The 24,331-nt window shown below is 45.2% G+C and overlaps 2 protein-coding genes across 2 annotated transcripts in view; one reads left to right on the top strand and one right to left on the bottom strand.

The window, feature by feature from the left end:
- LOC118364910 (zinc finger protein Aiolos-like) overlaps nt 1-16,402 on the bottom strand; it is a 31,126-nt gene extending 14,724 nt beyond the window's left edge. The window contains exons 1-3 of the mRNA XM_052490528.1: nt 16,165-16,402; nt 437-487; nt 1-74 (exon numbers count right to left, since the gene is read on the bottom strand). The gene's annotated coding sequence lies outside the window, so the exon portion shown is untranslated. The remainder of the gene's footprint in view (nt 75-436; nt 488-16,164) is intronic.
- On the top strand, nt 1,672-20,295 carry LOC118364911 (insulin-like growth factor-binding protein 4). The gene is made up of 4 exons (XM_035746728.2): nt 1,672-2,799; nt 14,225-14,388; nt 14,968-15,093; nt 16,885-20,295. Exons 1-4 carry the CDS (start codon nt 2,439-2,441, stop codon nt 17,020-17,022), a joined length of 789 nt encoding a protein of 262 aa, XP_035602621.2. The 5' UTR covers nt 1,672-2,438; the 3' UTR covers nt 17,023-20,295.
- Nucleotides 20,296-24,331: the final 4,036 nt, after the last annotated feature.

Below are 24,331 nucleotides of genomic sequence, written 5' to 3'. Positions count from 1 at the left end.
CTGAGTGGCAATACACTGCCTAGTGAGGTTTGGCCCACGGCCCATGGCTCAGCCTATGGCAGCGGGCCACCAGTCTGAAGAATGAAAAAAAAAAGAGGGAAGGAAAGCACATAAAGGCATTACAATACATGCTGGGTTACCATGGTAAAACACAAGCAGAGGAACATAAAAGAGAATTGGCGTCGTTCCAGCCCTCTGAAAGCCTTGGAACCAAATAGTTGTGAATGAGAAAGATCCTGGGCACACACATATACACACACGTACACAAAAGACACCGACACTAACACACACGCTGGCGGCCTACTAATTTACATTCTCTAATTTTCAAACATACACCCACAATCAAAACACTCCCAGCTAGCGGTGTAATTCAAAGTTAGCTGGTGAAGCCCTCTGTGGGAGAGGGGAGGCTTTTTTTAAGGCCTTCAAGACCTACCACGTGGAGGGCACTGTCCATTGGCCTTTTATAGCTGAACCGCACAGCTCGCTGGAGAGAGAGAGAGACAGAGAGACAGAGAGAGAGAGAGAGAGAGAGAGAGAGAGAGAGAGAGAGAGAGAGAGAGAGAGAGAGAGAGAGAGAGAGAGAGAGAGAGAGAGAGAGAGAGAGAGAGAGAGAGAGAGAGAGAGAGAGAGAGAGAGAGAGAGAGAGAGAGAGAGAGAGAGAGAGAGAGAGAGAGAGAGAGAGAGAGAGAGAGAGAGAGAGAAAGGGACAGAGAGAGAGAGAGTGAGTTTATTTCACTTTAGTTTTTTTAATGATATTTTTCACTTACTTCGGCAATGTAAACATATGTTTCCCATGCCAATGAAGCCCCTTGAATTGAATTGAATTGAATGGAGAGTGAGTGAGTAAAGGGCAGATGCAGACGGAGGAAAAGAGGGATGCTGGTCCCTAATGGACTCGTCTTCTCACAAAACACACACACACACGGGCCACACTAACCACAGCCATGTGCAGGAAAGGGACATGAGGTTGCCCAAACTTTGTTATTTCAACAATGCTTTGTCATTAGCTGGAGGTGTATGTGTGTGTGTCTGTGAAAGAGAGTTTAAGATGGCATGGAAGTGGTTTCCTTTATCCCCTTTGTGTGTGTATGAATGCCTTTTACTGCGAGTGAGAATAATAGTTTTCCAGATACGTTTTTCTCTCTGTGTGTGTTTGTGTGTCAGAGTGCAAGTTCATGTTCAGGCTAGTGTGTATTTAGAGAGAGAATGAGAGAGGGGGGATGAGAAAGAGAGAGAGGGGAGAGTAGGGGTTAGTGGTTCACGGCAAGCTATTGTAATGATGCGAGTTAGCAATTTTTTGTGTTCACAGTCATTGTGTTAGGGTGAAGGTGCTGCCAGCTCTTGAGTCTGAAATGTGAGAGAGGGGAAGGCTTTAGTTACATATTTTGTCGGTGTGATTCTGTGTTATAAGGGGACAAAAAGTGAGATACTCAACACAGTGAATATTCAACACAGGAAAAGAGAGAGTGAGAGTGGGTACAGAGAGAGTGAATGTGTGTGTGTATGTGTGTGTGTGTGTGTGCGTGTGCGTGTGTGTGTGGAGGGTGGTTCAACTCAGTCTTTCTTCCCTGCAATTCTGTGCGAGCATTCAAGATTGAGGGAGAAAACGTGAGGGAGAGAGCATGTGTGTGTGTGTCTGTGTGCGAGCATGAGTGAGCGACAGCAAGAGGAAAAGAGAGAGTGAGGGAGAGAGAGCGCGAGCGCTTGAGCCTGGCATTTCTTCCCTGTGCCTTTCAGCTCCTCTCCCCCTGAAGAAGGAGGCGTGTCCATTGGCCAGCAGTATAAAATCCAAGAGGAACCACTCGTGTAGAGCCATTCTCAGGAGCAACCCATTGCACTGCACCCCATATGGACGAAGAAATTGCTACTCAACTTGAAAAACTTGACGCCCCTTCCGTACACCTGGACATTGGCAAACCACAGACTTTTCTCTTTGCATTATAAAAGGCTTCAGGGGCTCTGTGTGAATTCTTCTTGAAGGGAGAAAGACTCACCTAAATAGACCAGTGGACATTTGTTCTACTTCCCAACAAATAACCACTTTGTGCGACTCAAAGACTTAAAGACTTTCGTCGCATGGGAGAGCAAGGACTAGATATTTAACATTCTTTGATCAACCTGCATTCTTTTTCCAACCTCCCAAACATCCTAGGGCTAGGAAATCAAGCCTAAGAAACAGTGAGGTAAAACAGCGGGGACATTGTGTTCCAACTCCTGCCAAAACCCCTGCCACCCGAAACACCAACCAGCAGGCAACATCAAAGACCAAACCCTCCAACCGCCTCCCTCCCATTCCTTACCCTCCAAAACTAAAGCAGAGACCAAACAGTTGTGGGTGAGAGAGCAGAGAAACAGAAGGAATACTAACAAACAAACTGCAGGAAGTGCAAGAGAAATCGAGGGCAAAGATTTGAGATCACGCCTTCGGGACTGCCATGGTGCGAGGTGGCGGTGCGGCTATAGCGCCGCCCTGCTGGGGCCTGTGGGCGGTGGGCGCCCTTTCGCTGGCGACCCTGTGTCTGACGGAGGAGGCCATCCGCTGCCCCGTGTGCTCCGAGGAGCGGCTGGCCAGCTGCCAGCTGCCTGATGGCAGCTGCGAAGAGACGGTGAGGGAGGCGGGCTGCGGCTGCTGCCCCACCTGCGCCCTGGCCAAGGGGGTGCACTGCGGCGTCTACTCGCCCCGCTGCGGCACCGGGCTCCGCTGCTATCCGCCACGGAACGTGGAGAGGCCCCTCCACTCGCTCATGCATGGCCAGGGAGTGTGCACCGACGAGAGGGATGTGGAAGAGAACTCAGGTGAGACAATAGGGAAGGTGTGGTTGCGGGATACCGGTATCTTTAACGCTTGTCCACTGATGTGGCTGTATGTGCAGGTGGCATCACTGGGGGGTCACCCTCTGTTAAAAATGGGTGATGCGTTATGTTATCCCTCCTTCTTTTCTTCAGTTGCGGTCCGACTCTCCATATCGTATTTTCGGCTACTGTGCGCAACACTCTTAGTGGTGCACTGGCACGCCTACCCAGAACTAGGACATGTGTGCATGAGAACACCGCCACCTCAATAGCCTCGTTTCCCAGGTTAGTACTGTATACAACAGGATGTAGCTGTAAAATCAAGCCTGGCGGACTGGTTGGTCTCTTCACACTCTCTCTTCCTCTCTCTCCCTCTCTCATGTTGGATCCTAGCCGGTCCAGTAGGACCATACTCAGTTTTGGGCCAGGGTACCGGGGCTGGGCCAGAGTGTTCTCTCCCTGCTCCCTGCTCCCTGCTCTTACCTGAGCTGGGGAGGGTGTGGCAATGTGCTGCTTGTTTGCTCTAATCTCCGCTAAGCCTCGGCCCAGAGCACACACACCAGCTCTTCACGCATGGCCTGACCTGAGAGCACACAGTCCCCCCGCTGTTTTGCACCCGGCCGTACACAGCAAAAGGGCACCTTCTGCCTTAGACAGAGCAGAAAAGGTATCGCTCAGAGAGAGGAAGCACTGTGGGGATAGTATGGCTGAGCGCGTGTGTGTATGGATGTATCAAATCAAATCAAATGTTATTTGTCACATGCGCCGAATACAACAGACCTTACAGTGAAATGCCCACTTACAAGCCCTAACCAACAATGCAGTTTAAAAAAGAATAAGAATGAGAACAAATAATTAAAGAGCAGCAGTAAAATAATAATATAGTTATTAAACTGACTTATGCATGGATAATAACAGGGCAAAGCAAATAGTCTGGGTAGCCATTTGATTAGATGTTCAGGAGTCTTATGGCTTGGGGATAGAAGCTGTTTAGAAGCCTCTTGTACCTATACTTGGCACTCTGGTACAGCTTGCCGTGCGGTAGCAGAGAGTACCATCTCTAACTAGGGTGGCTGCAGTCTTTGACAATTTTTAGGGCCTTCCTCTGACACCGGCTGGTATAGAGGTCCTGGATGGCAGGAAGCTTGGCCAAAGTGATGTACTGGGCTGTACGCACGACCCTCTGTAGTGCCTTGCGGTCGGAGGCCGAGCAGTTGCCATACCAGGCAGTGACGCAACCAGTCAGGATGCTCTCGATGGTGCAGCTGTGGAACCTTTTGAGGATCTGAGGACCCATGCCAAATATTTTCAGTCTCCTGAGGGGGAATAGGTTTAGTCGTGCCCTCTTCAAGAATGTCTTGGTGTGTTTGGACCATGTTAGTTTGTTGGTGATATGGACACCAAGGGACTTGAAGCTCTCAACCTGCTCCACTACAACCCTGTGGATAAGAATGGGTGTGTGATCAGTCCTCCTTTTCCTGTAGTCAACAATCATCTCCTTTGTCTTGATCACATTGAGGGAGAGGTTGTTGTCCTGGCACCACACGTCCAGGTCTCTAACCTCCTCCCTATAGGCTGTTTCGTCGTTGTCGGTGATCAGGACTACCATTGTTGTGTCATCGGCAAACATAATGATGGTGTTGGAGTCGTGCCTGGCCATGCAGTCATGAATGAACAGGGAGTACAGGAGGGGACTGAGCACGCACCCCTGAGGGGCCCCCGTGTTGAGGATCAGCATGGCGGATGTGTTGTTACCTACCCTTGCCACCCGGGGTGCGGCCCGTCAGGAAGTCCAGGATCCAGTTGCAGAAGGAGGTGTTTAGTCCCAGGATCCTTAGCTTAGTGATGAGCTTTGAGGGCACTATGGTGTTGAACGCTGATCTGTAGTCAATGAATAGCATTCTAACATAGGTGTTCCTTTTGTCCAGGTGGGAAAGGGCAGTGTGGAGTGCAATAGAGATTGCATAATCTTTGGATCTGTTAGGGCGGTATGCAAATTGGAGTGGGTCTATGGTTTCTGGGATAATGGTGTTGATGTGAGCCATGAAAGCCATTCAAAGCACTTCATGGCTACAGACGTGAGTGCTACGGGTTGGTAGTCATTTAGGCAGGTTACCTTAGTGTTCTTGGTCTGCTTGAAATATGTTGGTATTTCAGACTCAGACAGGGAGAGGTTGAAAATGTCAGTGAAGACACTTGCCAGTTGGTCAGCGCATGCTCGGAGTACACATCCTGGTAATGCATCTGTCCCTGCGGCCTTGTTAATGTTGACCTGTTTAAAGGTCTTACTCACATCGGATGCGACAAGCGTGATCAAATTTCCGTGCTCTGTGTGTGGGTTTGTATATGTATGCATGTGTTTTTGCGTGTGTTCAGTGTATATGTGTGTGTGTGTGTGTGTGTGTGTGTGTGTGTGTGTGTGTGTGTGTGTGTGTGTGTGTGTGTGTGTGTGTGTGTGTGTGTGTGTGTGTGTGTGTACGTACACTATATATACAAAGGTATGTCATCCATCTCGCTAGCTGACGTGCTATAATGAGTGGATTTGGCTATTTCAATCACACCCGTTGCTGACGGGGGTATAAAATCGAGCACACAGCCATGCAATCTCCATAGACAAACATTGGCAGTAGATGGCCTTACTGAAGAGCTCAGTGGCTTTCAACAGGGCACGTCATGAGATGCCACCTTTCCAACAAGTCAATTTGTCACATTTCTGGCCTGCTTGATCTGCCCATGTCAACTGTAAGTGCTTTTATTGGAAAGTGGAAATGTCTAGGAGCAACAACGGCTCAGCCTCGTTGTTGCACAAAGTGAGGTCCATAGAGAAATGTTTTGCTGAGATTGGTGTGGAAGAACTTGAATGACCTGCACAGAGCCCTGACCTCAACCCCATCGAACACCTTTGGGATGAATTGGAATGCTGACTGCGAGCCAGACCTAATCGCCCAACATCGGTGCCCGACCTCACTAATACTCTTGTGGCTGAATGGAAGCAAGTCCCTGCAGCAATGTTCCAACATCTAGTGAAAAGCCTTTCCAGAAGAGTGGAGGCTGTTATAGCATGATTTTGGAATGAGATGTCCAATGAGCAGGACATGCTCTTGGTCATGCAGTGTCTGTGTGAGCGTGAACTGAATGTAAATGTGTGAGAATACATTATAAGTGTATGTGTATATATTTGAGAGTGTATGCATGAGTGTACTGATGTAGCTGCAGTATATGTTGGCGTATGCACCATATGTGTGAATGTATGTCCATCTCTGTGTGTATCCTGTTATTGATTTCAGCATGTTAATACGTGGTCATGTGTGTGTGTGTGTGTGTTGTATTGCAGGGAACCGTGTGTGTGTGTGTGTGTGTGTGTGTGTGTGTGTGTGTGTGTGTGTGTGTGTGTGTGTGTGTGTGTGTGTGTGTGTGTGTGTGTGTGTGTGTGTGGGTGTGTGTGTGGGTGTGTGTGTGTGTTTAACAAGAGGAGGTAATAAAAGCTGCCTGTCTGCCTGTATGAAATTACTCTGTAATGGAGTGCGGCCATTCTCAGGCTATTAGAGCTCTCTGCAATCAGTAATTCATTCTCACTCTCTTCATGGCCCCCATTCCTCTTCCTCCTCCTCCTCTTCGCTGGCACTGCAGATGTCTGACTGACTGGCTCCTCTTTTACTGGAGATGTCTTGTTCACTTCCCTCTGCAGACATCTTGATACAACCCCTGTCTTTTTCCTCTCACGGTAGTCACATTCTTCTTCCTACTGCAGCAGCAGAGGTCTGGTTCCACTTTAACATCTAATACTGTATGGCTTATCTGCTATTCCTGTTCCATCGTATTCTTCAGATGGCAGCAGATGAAACTGTTCCTGCCTTTTTAATTTTTTATTCTTCCTCTCTCCCCTTCCAAAGCAGGGGGAACTCGTAGGCAGTCTTTCACGGTGGCGATTTCTATTATGCCAAAGAAGTTTGGTAGCGATCGTTTAAAAAAAAACGCACCGCCTACGAAGCCATTCACTCATTTGTTCCAGATTTCATCCACACGGATTGTTCCAACATCGCTTCTTTCAGCAGCAGCACCGCTGCCGGGACCTCCAACGGTTATCGGTAATGAAGGTGAACTATCTCCCAGTTCCAAGCAGCACAGCAAGGCGAGACTTTGGACAGACTTGAACAGCCCTCAACTTCCAGGCTTCATCTGACATGGCACTCTATTCTCAGGGCTCTGGTCAAAAGTAGGGCTCTGCTTTAGGGAGAATAGGGTGCCATTTTGAAAGCACTTCCAGAGACTCAAGTCTCCAGTCGTCTCCAGCACTGCTGCATCAGTTTCCCCCTGGGCCTGGGTGGGTTGCTGCTCCTCTCCCCCCTGCCTCCCCCTGCCCTGGAGCGCATCGCCCACCGTCCAGCTCTGGTAGGATGAGCTCATCGGCACGCTTGCTGCCAGAGCAGAAATGAGAGCCTTCTGCTCTGTGCGAGGCCAGCCTAGGTTAGGCCAGCACATAGCGTGACTAAACGGAATCAGAGAGAGGGGGAAAGCTGTTTAGTGCATGATAAAAAGGTGGACGGTCTTGGTTTTGGCTTCGTACCGTCCTCTGAATTGCTTAATCTGGCTGAATGTTTTTCCCTAAACATTGTTTACTGAATGACTTCGCCATCCACGCCTTTGTGCTGTCCGTTGGAGACGAGCGGCGCTGAAGCCGAAGTGGGCTAAAGTGCGAAGGTTCAGCGGTTTGGGAGTTCTCGTAAACTCTCTCGACTCCCCCCCGAGTCCTGTCATGAAGCAAAGTACCCCCCAACGTAGCCCTACTCAATAAGTCTTACATCAACACTTCAGTGCAGCGCCTCTGAAACCCCATGCGCCAGACGGACAGGAAGAAACGGGAGAGAGAGAGAGAACAGAGAGAGAGAGAGAACAGAGAGAGAACAGAGAGAGAACAGAGAGAGAGAGAGAGAGAGAGAGAGAGAGAGAGAGAGAGAGAGAACAGAGAGAGAGAGAGAGAGAGGAAGAGAGAGGAAGTATGAGAAAAACCCAAGCCACAAGTGTACGTGTTCCCTTGTGGCACTTTTGCCGGTTTTATCCATTATTAAACCGAGGGGTACATCTCCTTGAGACGCTTCCCGCACTGCCCCAGACCTAGCAACAGTGAGCATGTCTGATAAAAATAGAAGTTTTTTTTTTTTTATGGAACGGATTCCCAAAGACAAGGACACCGTAGGGGGAAAAGTATGACTGATCCTGAATTGACAGCACATGTACCAGAAAGCATCCCAATGAAACGGTCAATACTCGGAATATAACATTTTCACATGTTTTGTCAATACTCTTTTCCCATTCTTTTCTACCATTTCCATGGCCAGGCGCACAGACCATTTAAATCTGAGGGATAGATGTCCAGATGCTATCTACTCTCTGCCTTCTGCTACATTCCTTCAAGTTCAAAGCTGCAGTATTCGTAAACTCAATTTCCATAGCAACTGTAAGTACTGGAGTACATTTTGCATCTTATCATGTCCTGCAAATCTCATGCAGTTCCCTAATAACCGATTCTTGGAAACTCTCTCGCAATCCTGATTCTTAGAAATCATTACGAGGGCTTGGAATCCATTCAAACATTCCGACGGGGTCTCTTTTGGTGTCATATTCAATTCAAATGCTCCGCCAACCTTTTAAACTCGGAAATGTGTAGTACTTACAAGCAGATACAGGTGTCAATGGGAATGTCATTACTGACATGTTGCGAATGCCGTTCACGCGGGCGGTAAGCTGAAAGGAGCCACATGTGTCTGATGCACAGTATGAATCTGCATTTTAGGCAGGCCCGATCAGTGGCACTTCTAGTCAACCATCTGTTCTTGTCAACCATCCCACAACTCCTGTTCTTCTTACGATGTGAGGAAAACACTTGTCTGTGTGCTCACTGGAATGATGAAACCGATTCAATCATTTCTCTGTGGCCAATGAGGATATGTTGTGGAATAGGGCAAACCAATTGCAGATGTCCGTGTTTAGGTCCTTATTATTTGCTTACTTTGGGTATTTATCCCATTTGTACAGCTGGGCTTTCTGCAGCAGAACTCAGTAAATGTGATTAGCTAATCGATCCCTCCATGGAGCCATGGATTTAAGACCCCCCCCCCCCCCCCTGGTGTCAGAGCTGCGGAGACACAGATGCACAAACAAACCAACGGACGCCGAGTAACGACACAGAGCGATGATGAGCGCTCGCTAGCTGGTCGTCAAATTCAAATACGCCTAATCCTCGGAGCCCAGTGAGATCAAAGTCCCTCGTAAACGGTCTGAGTTCATCTGTGTATTAAACAGCAGCCGCTCCCATCATGCTTTGTTTGGAAACATCCCATGCAAACACGTATATCACAAACATCTGGCAGGGGAACATCTGGCAGGGGAACATCTGGCGGGGGAACATCTGGCAGGGGACTCAGCCCATGGTGCATTGTTTGAACAGTCGTTCGTTAATTCTGAGTTAAGCCCGTTGTTATGTATCGACGCACAGTTTGCACACTAAACATTTAATGTATAAATTCAATGACTCACGTATCTAATGATCCAGAGACTCAAATATACTGCAATCAAAATGTGCTTAATCACTACGAACAGTGTTACTGTTGGCACGGGTGGTGTGTTGCTGTAATGTTTTATGTTGTTGTATTTTGGTGCATGATCCTGTTCTGTGGGATATCCTTACTGTACATGAGCAGAAAAACACCCAAACCAACCAGTAATTGTGGTTCAGTTCTTATTGCGTGGGGAAATCATTTTGGCCCACTTTTGTGGGGGTACCTACCTCGAATTCACGGCTGCTTCATGGCTTAAGCAGAGAAGTCAAATGATAGTTGAAGGGGGAAAGAAAGTGGAAGGGTAGTTTTGAGCGCATCCCTTTTTATTGTAATAACCTCCACCTGTGTTGTTTTACAGTACAGAAATATGCCACACAAAGCACTATGGACCAATAAGCTTAAAATACCCCCCAAAAAGGTGGAGGGTAACACTTTAAAACACATTGTACACATTCGTGCTATTGCCAGCTTACATAAAGAGCAATGACTTGACATAAGATATGCAGTGGGCGACAAATTGTGTCACACGTGCACTATTTACATTCAAGCGTGCCAAACGCCCACTGTCTCCTGACCCAAGATTTCCACTGATGCAATGACGGGCGACGATAAGCGTCTCGCTAGCTGACGTGCTATAATGCTATGTAGCGTAACCAAGTCCAGCCTACGGAGCCAGACATGTCCCCCGGGACAGTGTTGAGACTAGGACTCATGCTCCGTCCAGACTCCCAGTGACAGCTGCAACTGGAACAGTGGAGTTTGATGCCACCCTCTGAACCTCTGGTGGGCTGGGAGTGGGGAAACACACCGCCGACATTCCCTGGCAAACACCTCGCCGGAGGAAGGTCAAGTCAGAGGAAATGGCCGAAAAACGGTTTGCAACTGGGTCGGTGGCAGACAAGTCTGCATTAATTCAACGACGCGACGGTAGATGCCGACGGTTCGAGGGATCCAGCAGCTCTTGAACCCCACATGAACTCTACACGAACCTCCCCGGGTTGACATGTTCACGGCCTTTGTTTTTTTAGTTTTTTAAAGAACGCTGTCAAAAACAGAGGGAAATGATAGAACCTTTATCAGAACAGTCGTAAAACCGAGTCTTTCTTTATCTTGGCTATCCACCTGTGGCTGGGGTTGGATGCGAGTGAACACCGCACACTGTCCATGCTTGTGTTCTTCGCCTTCGCCCTTGACAAAGGAATCTAGCCGAAATGGTTCTGGCCCTGACTTTTCTTCCTCCTGTTTGTTTAACATGATCTATTTGTATTAAAAGAAGATTATTACTTGGATTTTTTTCCCCCCCGGAGTGCGTCCCCCGGAGTGTGTCCCCCGGAGTGCTTCCCCCCCGGAGTGCTTCCCCCCCGGAGTGCTTCCCCCCCGGAGTGCGTCCCCCCCGGAGTGCGTCCCCCCCCGTCCTTTCTATTATTCATCACAGCAGTCTGCCTTGTGCCTCAGCCTGCCTGTGTTTGAAACGGAGATGTTGACACAATCCTCCCGAAGCAGCAGCTTCCTGCCCGGAGAACAGCGGTGGCAGCAAACAGGACATGGCACCCCCTGACCCACTTTTAAATAACGTTGGGCTTGTATGAAATGGCACTCCGAAGGAGCATGGATTCGGCAAACTGGCTAAATGGCAAAAGAGGGAAAGAACGGTTTATAGGGAGACGGGAAAACAGCTGAAGTCGTGCTGGGTCTGGCGGAAAGTGCTGATGAGTAAAGGCCAACAGAAACATACAAACCCCCGGTCGGCAGAACACAGCCTGTCAATCAACTTTAGATCAACTCCCTCACCTCAACCTCATGTAGAGAGGTACGGTATAGAAATGTAAACCTCTCGTGTCATTACTGAAATGTGACTAGAATAGCTAATGGAAAAACCCCTTACCCCGAGTCTGAAACAGACAAAGGCCACCTTACCTCATGAGTAGGCTAGTCTATCCATTGTTCAATAACAAAAATAACTCCACAACAAAACCTGTTGATAGCTAATTGCTATTTAATCCTAATTACAGAGGGGAATTCCCCTGGTAAATGTGGAAAGGTCAGAGAGAGCAATGCAGAAGATCTGACCATGATAGAAAGTAGGTTCCCAGAAGCAACTGGTATTAATTCCACACTGATGTGAGACGCCATTCGTGCTTTGATCTTTCCAGTGATCTGAGAGACAAAGCTCAAGGAAGCACAAAAGCCCAGGCTCTGGGTGCTATGGTTGCAGTGCCAACCCATGAAAGGTCACAAGCAGAACAGCAAAGAACAGTTGGTGGGGGAATAAAATGTGTTTGAGTTACCAACCAACCCTGCAAAGGCCACAGGTGAACAGTCAAGCCAGAACAAAACAGCTGTAAAGCTCTCCACACTCCATACGTTTGCCCACCGGCACCTTGTGACACTGCAAAATACCCTCTTCCAATCTCCATCTGGCACAGTGAGTTTTTTTTGTTGCTGTAGGGGAGATGGAAGTGGGGTGGGGGCAGTTTCCTGAGGAAACAGCTGGCTGCCTGCAGAACTGGAGAATTATTGCAAGGTAAATGTGGCACAGGCAGTGAGGAGGGGGGTGGTCATTTACTGTACTGTACCCCTCTGAGTGGGAACGCCACTGTTTGTCCTAGATGCTAAGCCTGGTTCTTAGCCTACAATTCCCCATGGTGTTTTCATCATTTTTTTTGTTCCTACTGTATTATTGACTTGTTAATTGTTTACTCCATGTGTAACTCTGTGTTGTCTGTTCACACTGCTATGCTTTTATCTTGGCCAGGTCGCAGTTGCAAATGAGAACTTGTTCTCAACTAGCCTACCTGGTTAAATAAAGGTGAAATAATTTTTTTTTTTTTTATCAAATCAAATCAAATGTTATAGGTCACATACACATATTTATGGAAAGATATCTCTCTGTTGGTATGACAACATTTGTGTTGGGTCAGATCAGTGATATACTGTAAATTAGGTACATTAAATTCTCCATTTTCATGCAACCAACAAATTGCGAAAAGCCTCTGAGAGAAGGTGTAATTGACAGAGAAACTCGTCAAAAATGGCCTATTGTTTCAACTCTTGTGGTGTGACACATACAGTGGGGAGAACAAGTATTTGATACACTGCCGATTTTGCAGGTTTTCCTACTTACAAAGCATGTAGAGGTCTGTGATTTTTTATCATAGGTACACTTCAACTGTGAGACGGAATCCAAAACAAAAATCCAGAAAATCACATTGTATGATTTTTAAGTAATTAATTTGCATTTTATTGCATGACATAAGTATTTGATACATCAGAAAAGCAGAACTAAATATTTGGTACAGAAACCTTTGTTTGCAATTACAGAGATCATACGTTTCCTGTAGTTCTTGACCAGGTTTGCACACACTGGAGCAGGGATTTTGGCCCACTCCTCCATACAGACCTTCTCCAGATCCTTCAGGTTTCGGGGCTGTCACTGGGCAATACGGACTTTCAGCTCCCTTCAAAGATTTTCTATTGGGTTTAGGTCTGGAGACTGGCTAGGCCACTCCAGGACCTTGAGATGCTTCTTACGGAGCCACTACTTAGTTGCCCTGGCTGTGTGTTTTGGGTCGTTGTCATGCTGGAAGACCCAGCCACGACCCATCTTCAATGCTCTTACTGAGGGAAGGAGGTTGTTGGCCAAGATCTCGCGATACATGGCCCCATCCATCCTCCCCTCAATACGGTGCAGTCGTCCTGTCCCCTTTGCAGAAAAGCATCCCCAAAGAATGATGTTTCCACCTCCATGTTTCACGGTTGGGATGCTTTTCTTGGGGTTGTACTCATCCTTCTTCTTCCTCCAAACACAGCGAGTGGAGTTTAGACCAAAAATCCCAATTTATGTCTCATCAGACCACATGACTTTCTCCCATTCCTCCTCTGGATCATCCAGATGGTCATTGGCAAACTTCAGACGGGCCTGGACATGCGCTGGCTTGAGCAGGGGGACCTTGCGTGCGCGGCAGGATTTTAATCCATGACGACGTAGTGTGTTACTAATGGTTTTCTTTGAGACTGTGGTCCCAGCTCTCTTTGGGTCATTGACCAGGTCCTGCCATGTAGTTCTGGGCTGATCCCTCACCTTCCTCATGATCATTGATGCCCCACGAGGTGAGATCTTGCATGGAGCCCCAGACCGAGGGTGATTGACCGTCATCTTGAACTTCTTCCATTTTCTAATAATTGCGCCAACAGTTGTTGCCTTCTCACCAAGCTGCTTGCCTATTGTCCTGTAGCCCACCATAGCCTTGTGCAGGTCTACAGTTTTATCCCTGATGTCCTTAGACAGCTCTCTGGTCTTGGCCATTGTGGAGAGGTTGGAGTCTGATTGATTGAGTGTGTGGACAGGTGTCTTTTATACAGGTAACGAGTTCAAACAGGTGCAGTTAATACAGGTAATGAGTGGAGAACAGGAGAGCTTCTTAAAGAAAAAAAGAACAGGTCTGTGAGAGCCGGAATTCTTACTGGTTGGTAGGTGATCAAATACTTATGTCATGCAATAAAATGCTAATTAATTACATAAAAATCATACAATGTGATTTTCTGGATTTTTGTTTTAGATTCCGTCTCTCACAGTTAAAGTGTACCTATGATAAAAAAAATTACAGACCTCTACATGCTTTGTAAGTAGGGAAACCTGCAAAATCGTCAGTGTATCAAATACTTGTTCTCTCCACTGTATGAGTTGCGACCTTGTACGGGTTGGGATTGCGAGTCTTTCATGTGTTGTGTAGGTTGTAGCTCTAGAGGTTTCCCTGGTAAAAAAAAGAAGGTCTATTGACATTGATGGGACTGGATAAATAAAGGCTTCAATAAAATGTTGGTGACTTGTAGTGTTGCGACTCAATGTTAACTGTTGTGTCCCACAGCGATGGACAGGCACGATGAGACCATCCCTGAGCACCCCAACAACAGCAACATCCGCTGCAGTCCCCAGGACAAGCGCTGCATCCAGAAGACCCTGGCCCGCCACCCCGCCAAATCCACCAACCAGAGAAGCAACAACGCCAGGGAGGACCCAAAAGCTGCCCTGGTGAGCGCACCAACCACCGTTCACCTCCGTATAGGAAAAGACCACAGCTAAAGGTTACGTGTAGGAAAACATTACATACGCACATTTAAAGTATTTGAGCAGGTGCTGGATATAAAAAAAAGAATGTCACCCCATAGCTTTCAACTAGAGTCCAGTTGAGTCTTGTTACTAGACCGACACAGGTCTAACAGGTGTTCTCAAGGACTATTTCACAGATCCAAATCCATGAGTTTAGCAGTTGGGTTATAAACGGCATGTAACCTATTCGCTATTTCCAGCCCTCATCATTTAATGGTCATCTCATGAAACGTAAACCCAGGTGTTCACTGAAATCAACAACAAAGGGTCGTATAAAACTCTTTGCCATTTCCAGATACCTACATGGACGTGTATAAGCATACATGGGCGTACATGCCCAAACATCTACATGGGCCGACACTAGCCTGGGTACCAGTCTGTTTAGCTAACATTCCACTCCTTATTCTCCGTGTCATATGCCAAAGATTAACATAACGGGAGTGGCAAGGAGTGGAATGGTCGCTGAACAGATTTCCGACTAATTCCACTGGTCGTCCTCAGGCTCCATGTCGTGCTGAGCTGCAGAGAGCGCTGGACCGACTGGTGTCCAACACTCGCACCCATGACGATCTCTACAGTATCCCCATACCCAACTGTGACAAGAACGGAGACTTCCATGCCAAGCAGGTTTGTCGACTGACAAGGAGTCCTTATCCCAATGGTATCTATATTATGCACTATTCAGGAAGTACTCTGACCCACTCTAAAATGGCACCTTATTTATATTTTTAACCATAGCCCTATTGGCCACTGCCAAAAAAGTAGACCACTACAAGGAATATCGTGCCATTTTGGATGCAGAAATGTATCCAGGTAGTCTGTGTAGAAGGTCTTTATCATTCACTCGATCTGGTATCAGACAGGCGCATAAGAACACACCACGCAAACAATCCCCTCTAACATTGTCACGGCTCTATTAGCCAAAACACACAATGGCCCTGTAACAGCATTGTTTATTGTGAGCATTTTCTCCTGCCAAGACTCCACATCTACAGACAAGCAAAGTGATTTACCAAAGAAAAACCGCGCTGAACCGTGCACGTACAACACGACACAGTGGTTAACCTAAAAGGGCTGACAGTAATCGCTTCACTGCAGTGATAGATGTCATTAGCTTTTCGAAAAAAAGCAATTATTTCTCCGCTACGTCTGAAATGGGCGACTTTGTAGATAAGACGGGGAAGAATCTGAGAACACGGAGCTCGATAAGGCTCGTTGCTCTGTGGAGCTGAATACGCTACGAAGCAACAGGCGTAGCAGAATCAGAGTGGTAAACGTCTTACCCTGCCAAGGGCATCAGAGTCTGGGGTCAGGCTTGATTGTGTAACACAGTTAATGTACCCTTGTCTGCTCTTTATAGTGTGTAAAAGGCATCTGTTCACTGTTGAACTATAACTGCATTGTGGTGGAACTTTACGGCACCCTTTGTGAGCATAACTAAGGTTATGAGAGGTCATCTGGCATCTTTTCATTGCACAGGAGGAATTTCAATAGGAAAGTTGAGCCAGGCTGATGGGGTGTTTCAAAACCACCCCAGGCTACGTACAGATATTTATCACTCAGTGGTTATGATTCCTATAACTTTGAGATTCTATTCAATTGATCCACATTCACACTGGTGAGATTGAGGGGCTTGAGAGAAAGTGATTGACAAAGGGAACAATGTCAAATATAACAGTGGTTTGAATTTGAAGGTACCTTAAAGATGGAATCCGCAGTAGGGTGGAAACATCGCCACTGACCGCCCTCCCACTGTTGTTATTGTTTTGGTTTTTGTTTCCGGAGCTGAAGAGAGTCGTGCGGCATGGTAAAAAAAATTATTGCAGTACATATTGCGCTCTTCTATCGTCGTTTGCAATGATGTCCGAGGATGACAAAAAGTGTTTGTTGTTTGCAGTAACTTCTTTGTTGTTGTAATATCACAAACGGACGTGACGTTTCACCGTTAAGTAATCCAGCTTTAAGGGAACTTAAGTGCTATTAAGAAACATCAACAGTTTATGCCAGAGTACCTGCGGTTTTCTGAGACAAGTTTTCTGAACCAAAAATATATATTTCGTTGTTGGACATAAAATACTATAGAATCACCAGGAAATCAGCTCAAAGTGATTTTAATTGAGGAAATCTGTTCCCAAGTATTTCCATGCATAAATAGAGAGACATATGTGATCGTATCACAATGTAATCAAGGTTTGAAATGAAATATATCTGTTTGAGATTCTTGCGGCCAATTTGCAGTGTACAACTGATTTATAACTATGTTCCAGCCCCGGACCATCTGCTCAAGGAAAAATCGGTCCATTGCTGAATGTATTTGGAGGCCCCTACCTTATGCCATTGATCTGTATCATATGCCTATCGTGCAACAAATGCCATTTAGCTTGTGACTGACACCTGTCTTGTTTCCTGTGTCTACAGTGCCAGCCAGCACGTGACGGGCAGCGGGGAAAGTGCTGGTGTGTCGACCAGAAGACGGGCATGAGGCTGCCAGGGCCCGTGGAGCTGCGGGGGGAACTGGACTGCCACCAGCTAATAACTGTACCTATGAGAGAGTGAGGAGGGGACCGGCGGGGGCCCTTGGGGGCCAGGGCTAGGGCTTAGGGCCAGCCAAATTCTACTGGTGCTGTTTAGTTACAACTATGGAAGGAAAGGACTTAACCCTAAAGCCCCACTTCACGTGAGGCTAACGGTACTTGCTTGATATGAAAAAGATAAAAGGAAACCATATAATTTTGCTATTTTACTATTGTTTGTTTTCGTGTGTGAGCGTATGTCTGTATGCATCTTTTTGAGCACATGTGTGTATTTTACGTTTCTGTGAAGTTAGGCAGATGCTCTTGCTTTAAATAACAGGTGGCAAACAACAGACCCCCGAATAAAAGTGTTGTAAACATTCTTCTCAAAACAAGACAACATTGGTTTAGTGTAGTCTAGTTGAACTCTGATTTCCATCTCTTAGCCTCTTTGAAACAAAAAACAGAAAATCTTTACACATGAGTTAAGTGTCCTAACATGACTCACCATCGACCATTCAGCAGCAGCTGTGGAAAATAATGACTATTGGGAGTGTGTATGAGAGAGAGAGAGAATTACCAATTGATGATAAGCCGCAGCTTTTCACAACACTTGGAGACATGAAGTGAAAAGAGAGATTACTTTTGAAAGAATAAACTGTACCTCTGAGAGGAGCCCAGAATAGATGTGCTTTACCGCTATCCCCCTCTCTACGCTCCCTCCTCTCCACTTCCCCCCTTCTCTTTGACTGGGAGCTCTCTCTCTCTCTGGCTTATTTGTCCAGGGGGACTGGCATCATAGCTGGGCTCAGGACTCTGTACAACGCTGATAGGATAATCTTGTTTCTCCAGCTGGGGCTGAAGTACTAAGACGCCAGTGCTGCTGCTCTCATGTTTGTATGAATATGCTTCTATATACAGGATTTATTTCTAACCAAGAGACTGCTTGTTGGCAGTATTGTGTCGTTTATAGTGGTGCTATACACTCATTGTGCCAAAAAAAAAGACGTTTTTTTTCTTCTCCTGTGCTTCTTGGGGGATTGTTTTTAGAAGGAGACAGAGATACAAACTTCCAGATGAGGGGGGCGATCTTAGAATAGCATAGATGTGTGACTGACCACAAATACGGTCTAGTTGTCACACAAATATCTCCAAGTTTTTATACTGCATTGATGAAATAAAACATACAAGTAAATACACGGATCTAAGTGGGAGCATTACTGTAGTTCACCCGCCTGACTGTTTCATGGACTAATGTAGTGTGACTTTGCATGATTGTAGCACGTGTGGCTCGTGACAACTTCTCGAAAAAAACACGCTCTAGACAGCCTCTGTAATGGCTAGCTGGCTGAAACGTTCGGAGAAAACGCCAGACGTCTATATAATAACATTAGAAACCTCACAGAGAGGTAGCATCATGCTCATACATGGACTCCCTCCAGTATAAGTGAACACCTTTGACTTGTACTCTGGCAGAGCCAGTTATCAGGTTTGACGTCATCGATGAAGCAGTATACGAGCCAAGGAATCATTGATTTGTATTATTATGTTGACAAACTCCCCTAGTGCATCATACTCCTACATACCTTCCACATACACTACATGGACAAGACTGTTAACATCCCTACAGCGATTTGATTGTACTGTATTGCAAACGGGTGGAAAAGATCGGTGATGGGTTCCCTCGGGCTGTGATCTATGATGTGATTGGTTGATTGACCGACTCAGGCGTAACCTGTGGACCACAGGGAGTGTAGGAGAGAAGACGGCCCTTGAACACAGGACAGTCTGATCAGTAAGTTCAGCGAGATCGGTCGTTTGTCATTTCTAGAAATGGATAGTGCACTTAATCCCCCTGAGAGAGTTGGGTTACTAATTGACTCCAGGGAGGATTCATCTCGCCGGGACATTCATTATTGGTGTTAACAGTACACTGGCACAGTTAGCTTCCTGTAGAGCGAGGCGAGGGGACAGGGCCGAGAGGGTAAACCAGACGGACGTGGGCAGCAGTTGTCCTGCTTCCTCTTTCAAGAACTGAAAGAAGAGTGCACGACAGGTTGTCCAAAAAACGGACTCCTACAAATGATAGGCAGCTCTTTTTGTCAGCAGAGATGTGAGTAGATCGACTAGAGGGAGAGGGAGCAGAGACGGTGTGAGTGACAGCGAGCCGAGGAGTTCCAGCTACATTTGTGTCGCAACTGATTTGCTCTCACAAAGCCACATTGTGTCCGTAAGGCACACAGCTTTTACCATTCACTCTCTCTCTCTCTCACATACCCCTCTGGTTTGACAGAGGAGCCTAGAAGTCATTCAAGGGCTTTCCTCTGGCTGTTATCCAGAGCAGCAGAGCACATACTGTAGCAAGTCCAACTAAGCCCAACATAGCAATGCCCTTCAACACGGTTGTGCTGTGATTGCTGCCATGGGGTAGTACATCCTGGGACAGAAACATCTCATTTCATTAGGAAACATTGAACATTCACACCTCCCTGCCTGGGGACAAGGTAGATAGAAAACCCGCTGTGCTACATTACCATTCAGAATCACAATATCAAAGATATTTGGGTCGATGTGTGACATGACCTGACATGAGGCGGGCCAAAGATAATTATTGCGGACTTAGCCAACTGTACTGTATCTGTAACTTGCTTCCTTGTAAAAAAATAAAATAATAAAAATAATTTTAAAAACTGCCAAAGTTATCCAAAGGGTCAATGGGGATATTGCATGGTAATAGTGTTGTAGTTTACTTAGCAGTCCCCCCCAGTAGGCTGTCATTGTAAATACGAATTTGTTCTTTACTGACTTGCCTGGTTATATAAAAAGTAAAACAAAGTAATATCCTAGAACATTCCATTTCTGTGCTACTGTAGATATTATCTCTAGGTAAAGTAGTGCTATGTTACAAGTCAATGGTCCTGGTTTTCCTTTTGGATCCAAGACCTTCAGTGTTTAATTTACATTCAACTGTGTATACCTACACTATATTACTTGATCTCTAACTTTTGCTCTACTGTATTTTGTATTTCTGAGGGATATTCCTGTTTGCCTTGGACTTTACCTGTTAATTCTACCGTAAAAAAGATTCAAGATAACTTTAGCACGTGTAGCCTAACTATATACTGGGTTTAAACATGGCGAGATCTTGTATGTGTGGTCCAGAACAGGGCCATGCTTTAGCAACATTGAAGAAAACACAGCAAGAATGTGTGCTTGTTACAGAATAATGATTTGGTTACCTTAGAAATGTTTACTCTATGAGAGAATTGTATACAATGTATTAGATCCAATGAAATGATAAACGTGTAGCATCTGATCTCTCGCCTGATTCTTCCCCCCTCTCAACGTCGGCATGGCATGTAGTTAAACGGTTCATGTATGTTAGATCATGTACCAAACATATTCCACCACACGGTAGATACTGAGTTCAAGGGAAAGTGTATACTGTGCTAAGTGTCGGCCATACTGATTACACAAGAACCGAGGGTGCACTTCTAAACGGGTTGTTTCTATCATTATGTCTGGATCATCAAAGGCTAAGAAAAACATCATCTCAGTACTGTTTTCCAGGTCCACCACACAACCATAGCTACAGGTCAACCGACCGAGTCAGAAACTGCGGAAGTTTCTGTCAACTGAACATCGGGGGAAAAATCTCATGAATGTCTTTTGCCGGGTGTAACTTTTGAAGGCTCCGCTTAAATATACACGTCGCTAACAGTATTACTCGAGGCATGTCCAACGAATACCTCAGGAATGATACATCGTAATAGTGTGACTGCCACCGCTTCTAAAAATACACTGCACGGTCCACCATCCGAGTAAACTTTCAAGGCTGCTTAGTTCCACTGCCTGAGTCTATTGGCGAGCCCTACAGGTTTAAGACAAACTGTGCCTGAATCAGAGTGGGAAATACCCCGGACCTTTCAGAAGAAAATCCTATGCTTAATCCAAAATGGGAAGTCAGTAGAGATTTAAGTGGAATCCTCTGCTTGATTTAAAAATGTGATTGGCCTTTTCCAGTCTGCAGGCATCCAGAATCCCAGGACTGTACCAAGGAGGCCTGGGGGTGTGTCAGTTAAGCCCTTACATCTGGCATTTAGTCTAGGGGTCATCTGTCTCTGCACACCTCTGTCCAGTACATGAACAATAGGCTATATGAGATATTTACGGAATACAATGGAGTACTTACTGCATGACAGGTGTCACACATCAAGTAAGTGATGCAGTGATGGAGGTCAATGTACATAAGCTGATCTATCCATAGATATCAAACAGTGCTAACTCAGTGGGCCCATCTAAATAACTGTCGCAGAGAAAATAGTCAAGTGTTTTTCTGTATTCAACGTATTTGAACTGTATTCAAAGGTTGTGTTGGAAGACAATACAAATAGAGGGTCACACCATGATCAATAGCCTGCCAAATCAAACAACAAGTGGATTAGGGCAGAGCCATTCAAACAGAAAAAACAAAAAAATGACTATACAGGTCAGAAGAGGCTTACTGTGTTATTATAAAGATGGCAACAAGCAAATAAATCATTACTGTTGACATTGTACCGATTGCAAAGAATGTGAGCAAGAATGCAAAAGTATTTGAGTTCTAACAATCAGCGGCGAATTTCAGCATGTAAATCTTGGTGGGGCAAAAAACAATGGGATGCATGGCATCAAAGCCAGTACACAACACAACACTAAACAACACATGAATTGCATGATAATGGTGACAAATGATGCCCACAAACTGTTAAGGCCTACATACAGCTGTCCCAACATTTTACCACTGCTACACCTGGCTATCAGCGGAGCTTTTTCTGGCAGCGAAACAGTTCATTCAGCCTCATTTACTGCCTTTAAAAAAAACATAGCTGATATGTCTGACTTGCTTAAACAAATGTGGTTTCTAATGACAATTGAGATGTACAAACTATGGCATAAGGGGACAACAAGCGGATAAGAGGCAATCCGTAGTTTCAATGATGACATTAATGAGCGAGCTAGTACGGACGTAGTCAATATAACTATTTGTTTAGCACTTTTGAAATCTACAGTGACAGAATTCAGAAAATGGGCTGTTCTTACAGTGTTCTCCCTGTACACCAAGTCAGAACTGTACGATAATGTGCAACAATGAAAACTCTTACAAGATGAAATGATTATATTTCTCTAAAACAGGTTATAGGCTACATGTGCACTACCAAGTTTAGAACAGTAGGCACAATTAAGAGGGGTAAATAGACCAAATTATTAGGGTGAGGCACAGGGGCTACTAACAGCTTACTACACAACATACAGTACACTTAGTATTTCTTTCTTAGCTACAGTATACATATCTCCCTGGCATATTACATAATTTATGCAGCGGCATACAATACATTTTTGGACTCACCTTGTTGTGCTGTGCTCACTTGAACAGGAAGGTGGCACTTTGTCATCAAAGTCTGGCATTCTCTGAATTGATGGTGTTTTTAAGACAATTGGGAACTCAGAAAAAAAACGAAGTTGAATCATGATGACGTCATTGATCTTCAGGTCGTAACTCTATAAAAAGGCCAGACTTACAATTCTGAGTTGGATGACCATTCAAAACATATTTCCCAGTCATTATTTCTGGAATTCCCAGTTGTCTTGAACTCACTGAAGTCAAGATATCACAGTTCTGAGTTAACAGTTGTTTTGAGCGTGACACAAATCACGCTTCATTGACAGCATGGCCAATGTTGAATGTTTATCATTTTAAACTTGGAAAAGAGACCCTTAATCCCAGATTTGGGACCACACGGACACTCCACTGAATTACAAGCTAGTGATTGCTTTGCAATGCTTGCAGTTAGCCACCGTTACTGATTCATTCCAAACCACTCATCGTTGAATTTCCGATTTCCAACTTGTTGTGTAATGCTTATGTCCAATGGCCGATGAGCACCGATACGTTTTATCTACAGTACTGTTCAGAAGTTTGAGGTCACTTAGAAATGTCCTTGTTTTTGAAAGAAAAACACATTTTTGTCCATTTAAAATAACATCAAATTGATCAGAAATACAGTGTAGACATGTTAATGTTGTAAATGACTATTGTAGCTGGGAACTGCTTATATTTAATTAAATATCTACATAGGCGTACAGAAGCTCATTATCAGCAACCATCACTCTTGTGTTCCAATGGCACGTTGTGTTAGCTAATCCAAGCTTATAATTTTAAAAGGCTAATTGATCATTAGAAAACCCTTTTGCAATTATGTTAGCACAGCTGACAACTGCTGTGCTGATTAAAGATGCAATACAACTTTCTTTAGACTAGTTGAGTATCTGTAGCATCAGCATTTGTGGGTTCGATTACAGGCTAAAAATGGCCAGAAACAAAGAACTTTCTTCTGCAACTCATCAGTCTATTTTTGTTCTGAGAAATGAAGGCTATTCCATGTGAGAAATTATCTAGAAACTGAAGATCTCGTATAGCGCTGTGTACTACTCCCTTCACAGAACAGCGCAAATTGGCTCTAACCAGAATAGAAAGAGGAGTGGGAGGCCCCGGTGCACAACTGAGCAAGAGGACAAGTACATTAGAGTGTCTAGTTTGAGAAACAGACGCCTGACATGTCCTCAACTTGCAGCTTCTTTAAATAGTACCCAGAAAACACCAGTCTCAACGTCATCTGTGACGAGGTGATTCCGGCATGCTGGCCTTCTAGGCAGAGTTCCTCTGTCCAGTGTCTGTGTTCTTTTGCCCATCTTAATCTTTTCTTTTTATTGGCCAGTCTGAGATATGGCTCTTTTATTTTTGCAACATGAATGACAGATTGCCAATGCTAACAAAATAGGAGATATGAATAGACCAGCCTTGGCTTTTCTGAAAACCCTTTTTTGTTAGTGAAGCAGAATGTATATAACTAAGTTTCATGCTTGGGTGACGTAAGCAATATTTTTGTCATTTTTATCATATGGAATTTGAAGCTAAGGATAATAGCTCTTGGCAAGCAATGGAATTTGAAAATGTATGGTCAGAATGAATTACCAAGATTCATTCTTCTGCCATAAGCAATAGCAGCTCAACGTTGGATCAGTGCACCAATGACAAGACCTGTCATCATGTAACTGCAGCAGCATAGTTCAATTAGTGCAGTTTATATGGGTTATGTATAAATTATAAATTGTTCATGAATTCTTACAATGTCCTCTTTAGTGTATGTTCATCACTGATTCATTCGTACTGTAGTTCACTCTTGTGAACCCATGTATTCAGAAGATCTGATTCCAAAGCAGTAATTGGTTAATTATGAATTTGATAGTCTCAAATTCAGTATTATATTGCAGAATCATCACAAATGTGTATTTATTACGTATAATTTATT

The sequence above is a fragment of the Oncorhynchus keta genome, chromosome 32 (genome assembly GCF_023373465.1).
Source record: "Oncorhynchus keta strain PuntledgeMale-10-30-2019 chromosome 32, Oket_V2, whole genome shotgun sequence".
NCBI lineage: Eukaryota > Metazoa > Chordata > Actinopteri > Salmoniformes > Salmonidae > Oncorhynchus > Oncorhynchus keta.
This window is presented reverse-complemented; position numbering and strand designations above follow the sequence as displayed.

Excerpts from the sequence above, each read along its gene's own strand:
- LOC118364911 (XM_035746728.2), top strand. The coding sequence starts at position 2,439 with ATGGTGCGAGGTGGCGGTGCGGCTATAGCGCCGCCCTGCTGGGGCCTG. Across the intron at positions 2,800-14,224 it reads GGATGTGGAAGAGAACTCAG|CGATGGACAGGCACGATGAG; the intron begins GTGAGACAATAG and ends TGTGTCCCACAG. Across the intron at positions 14,389-14,967 it reads AGGACCCAAAAGCTGCCCTG|GCTCCATGTCGTGCTGAGCT; the intron begins GTGAGCGCACCA and ends GGTCGTCCTCAG.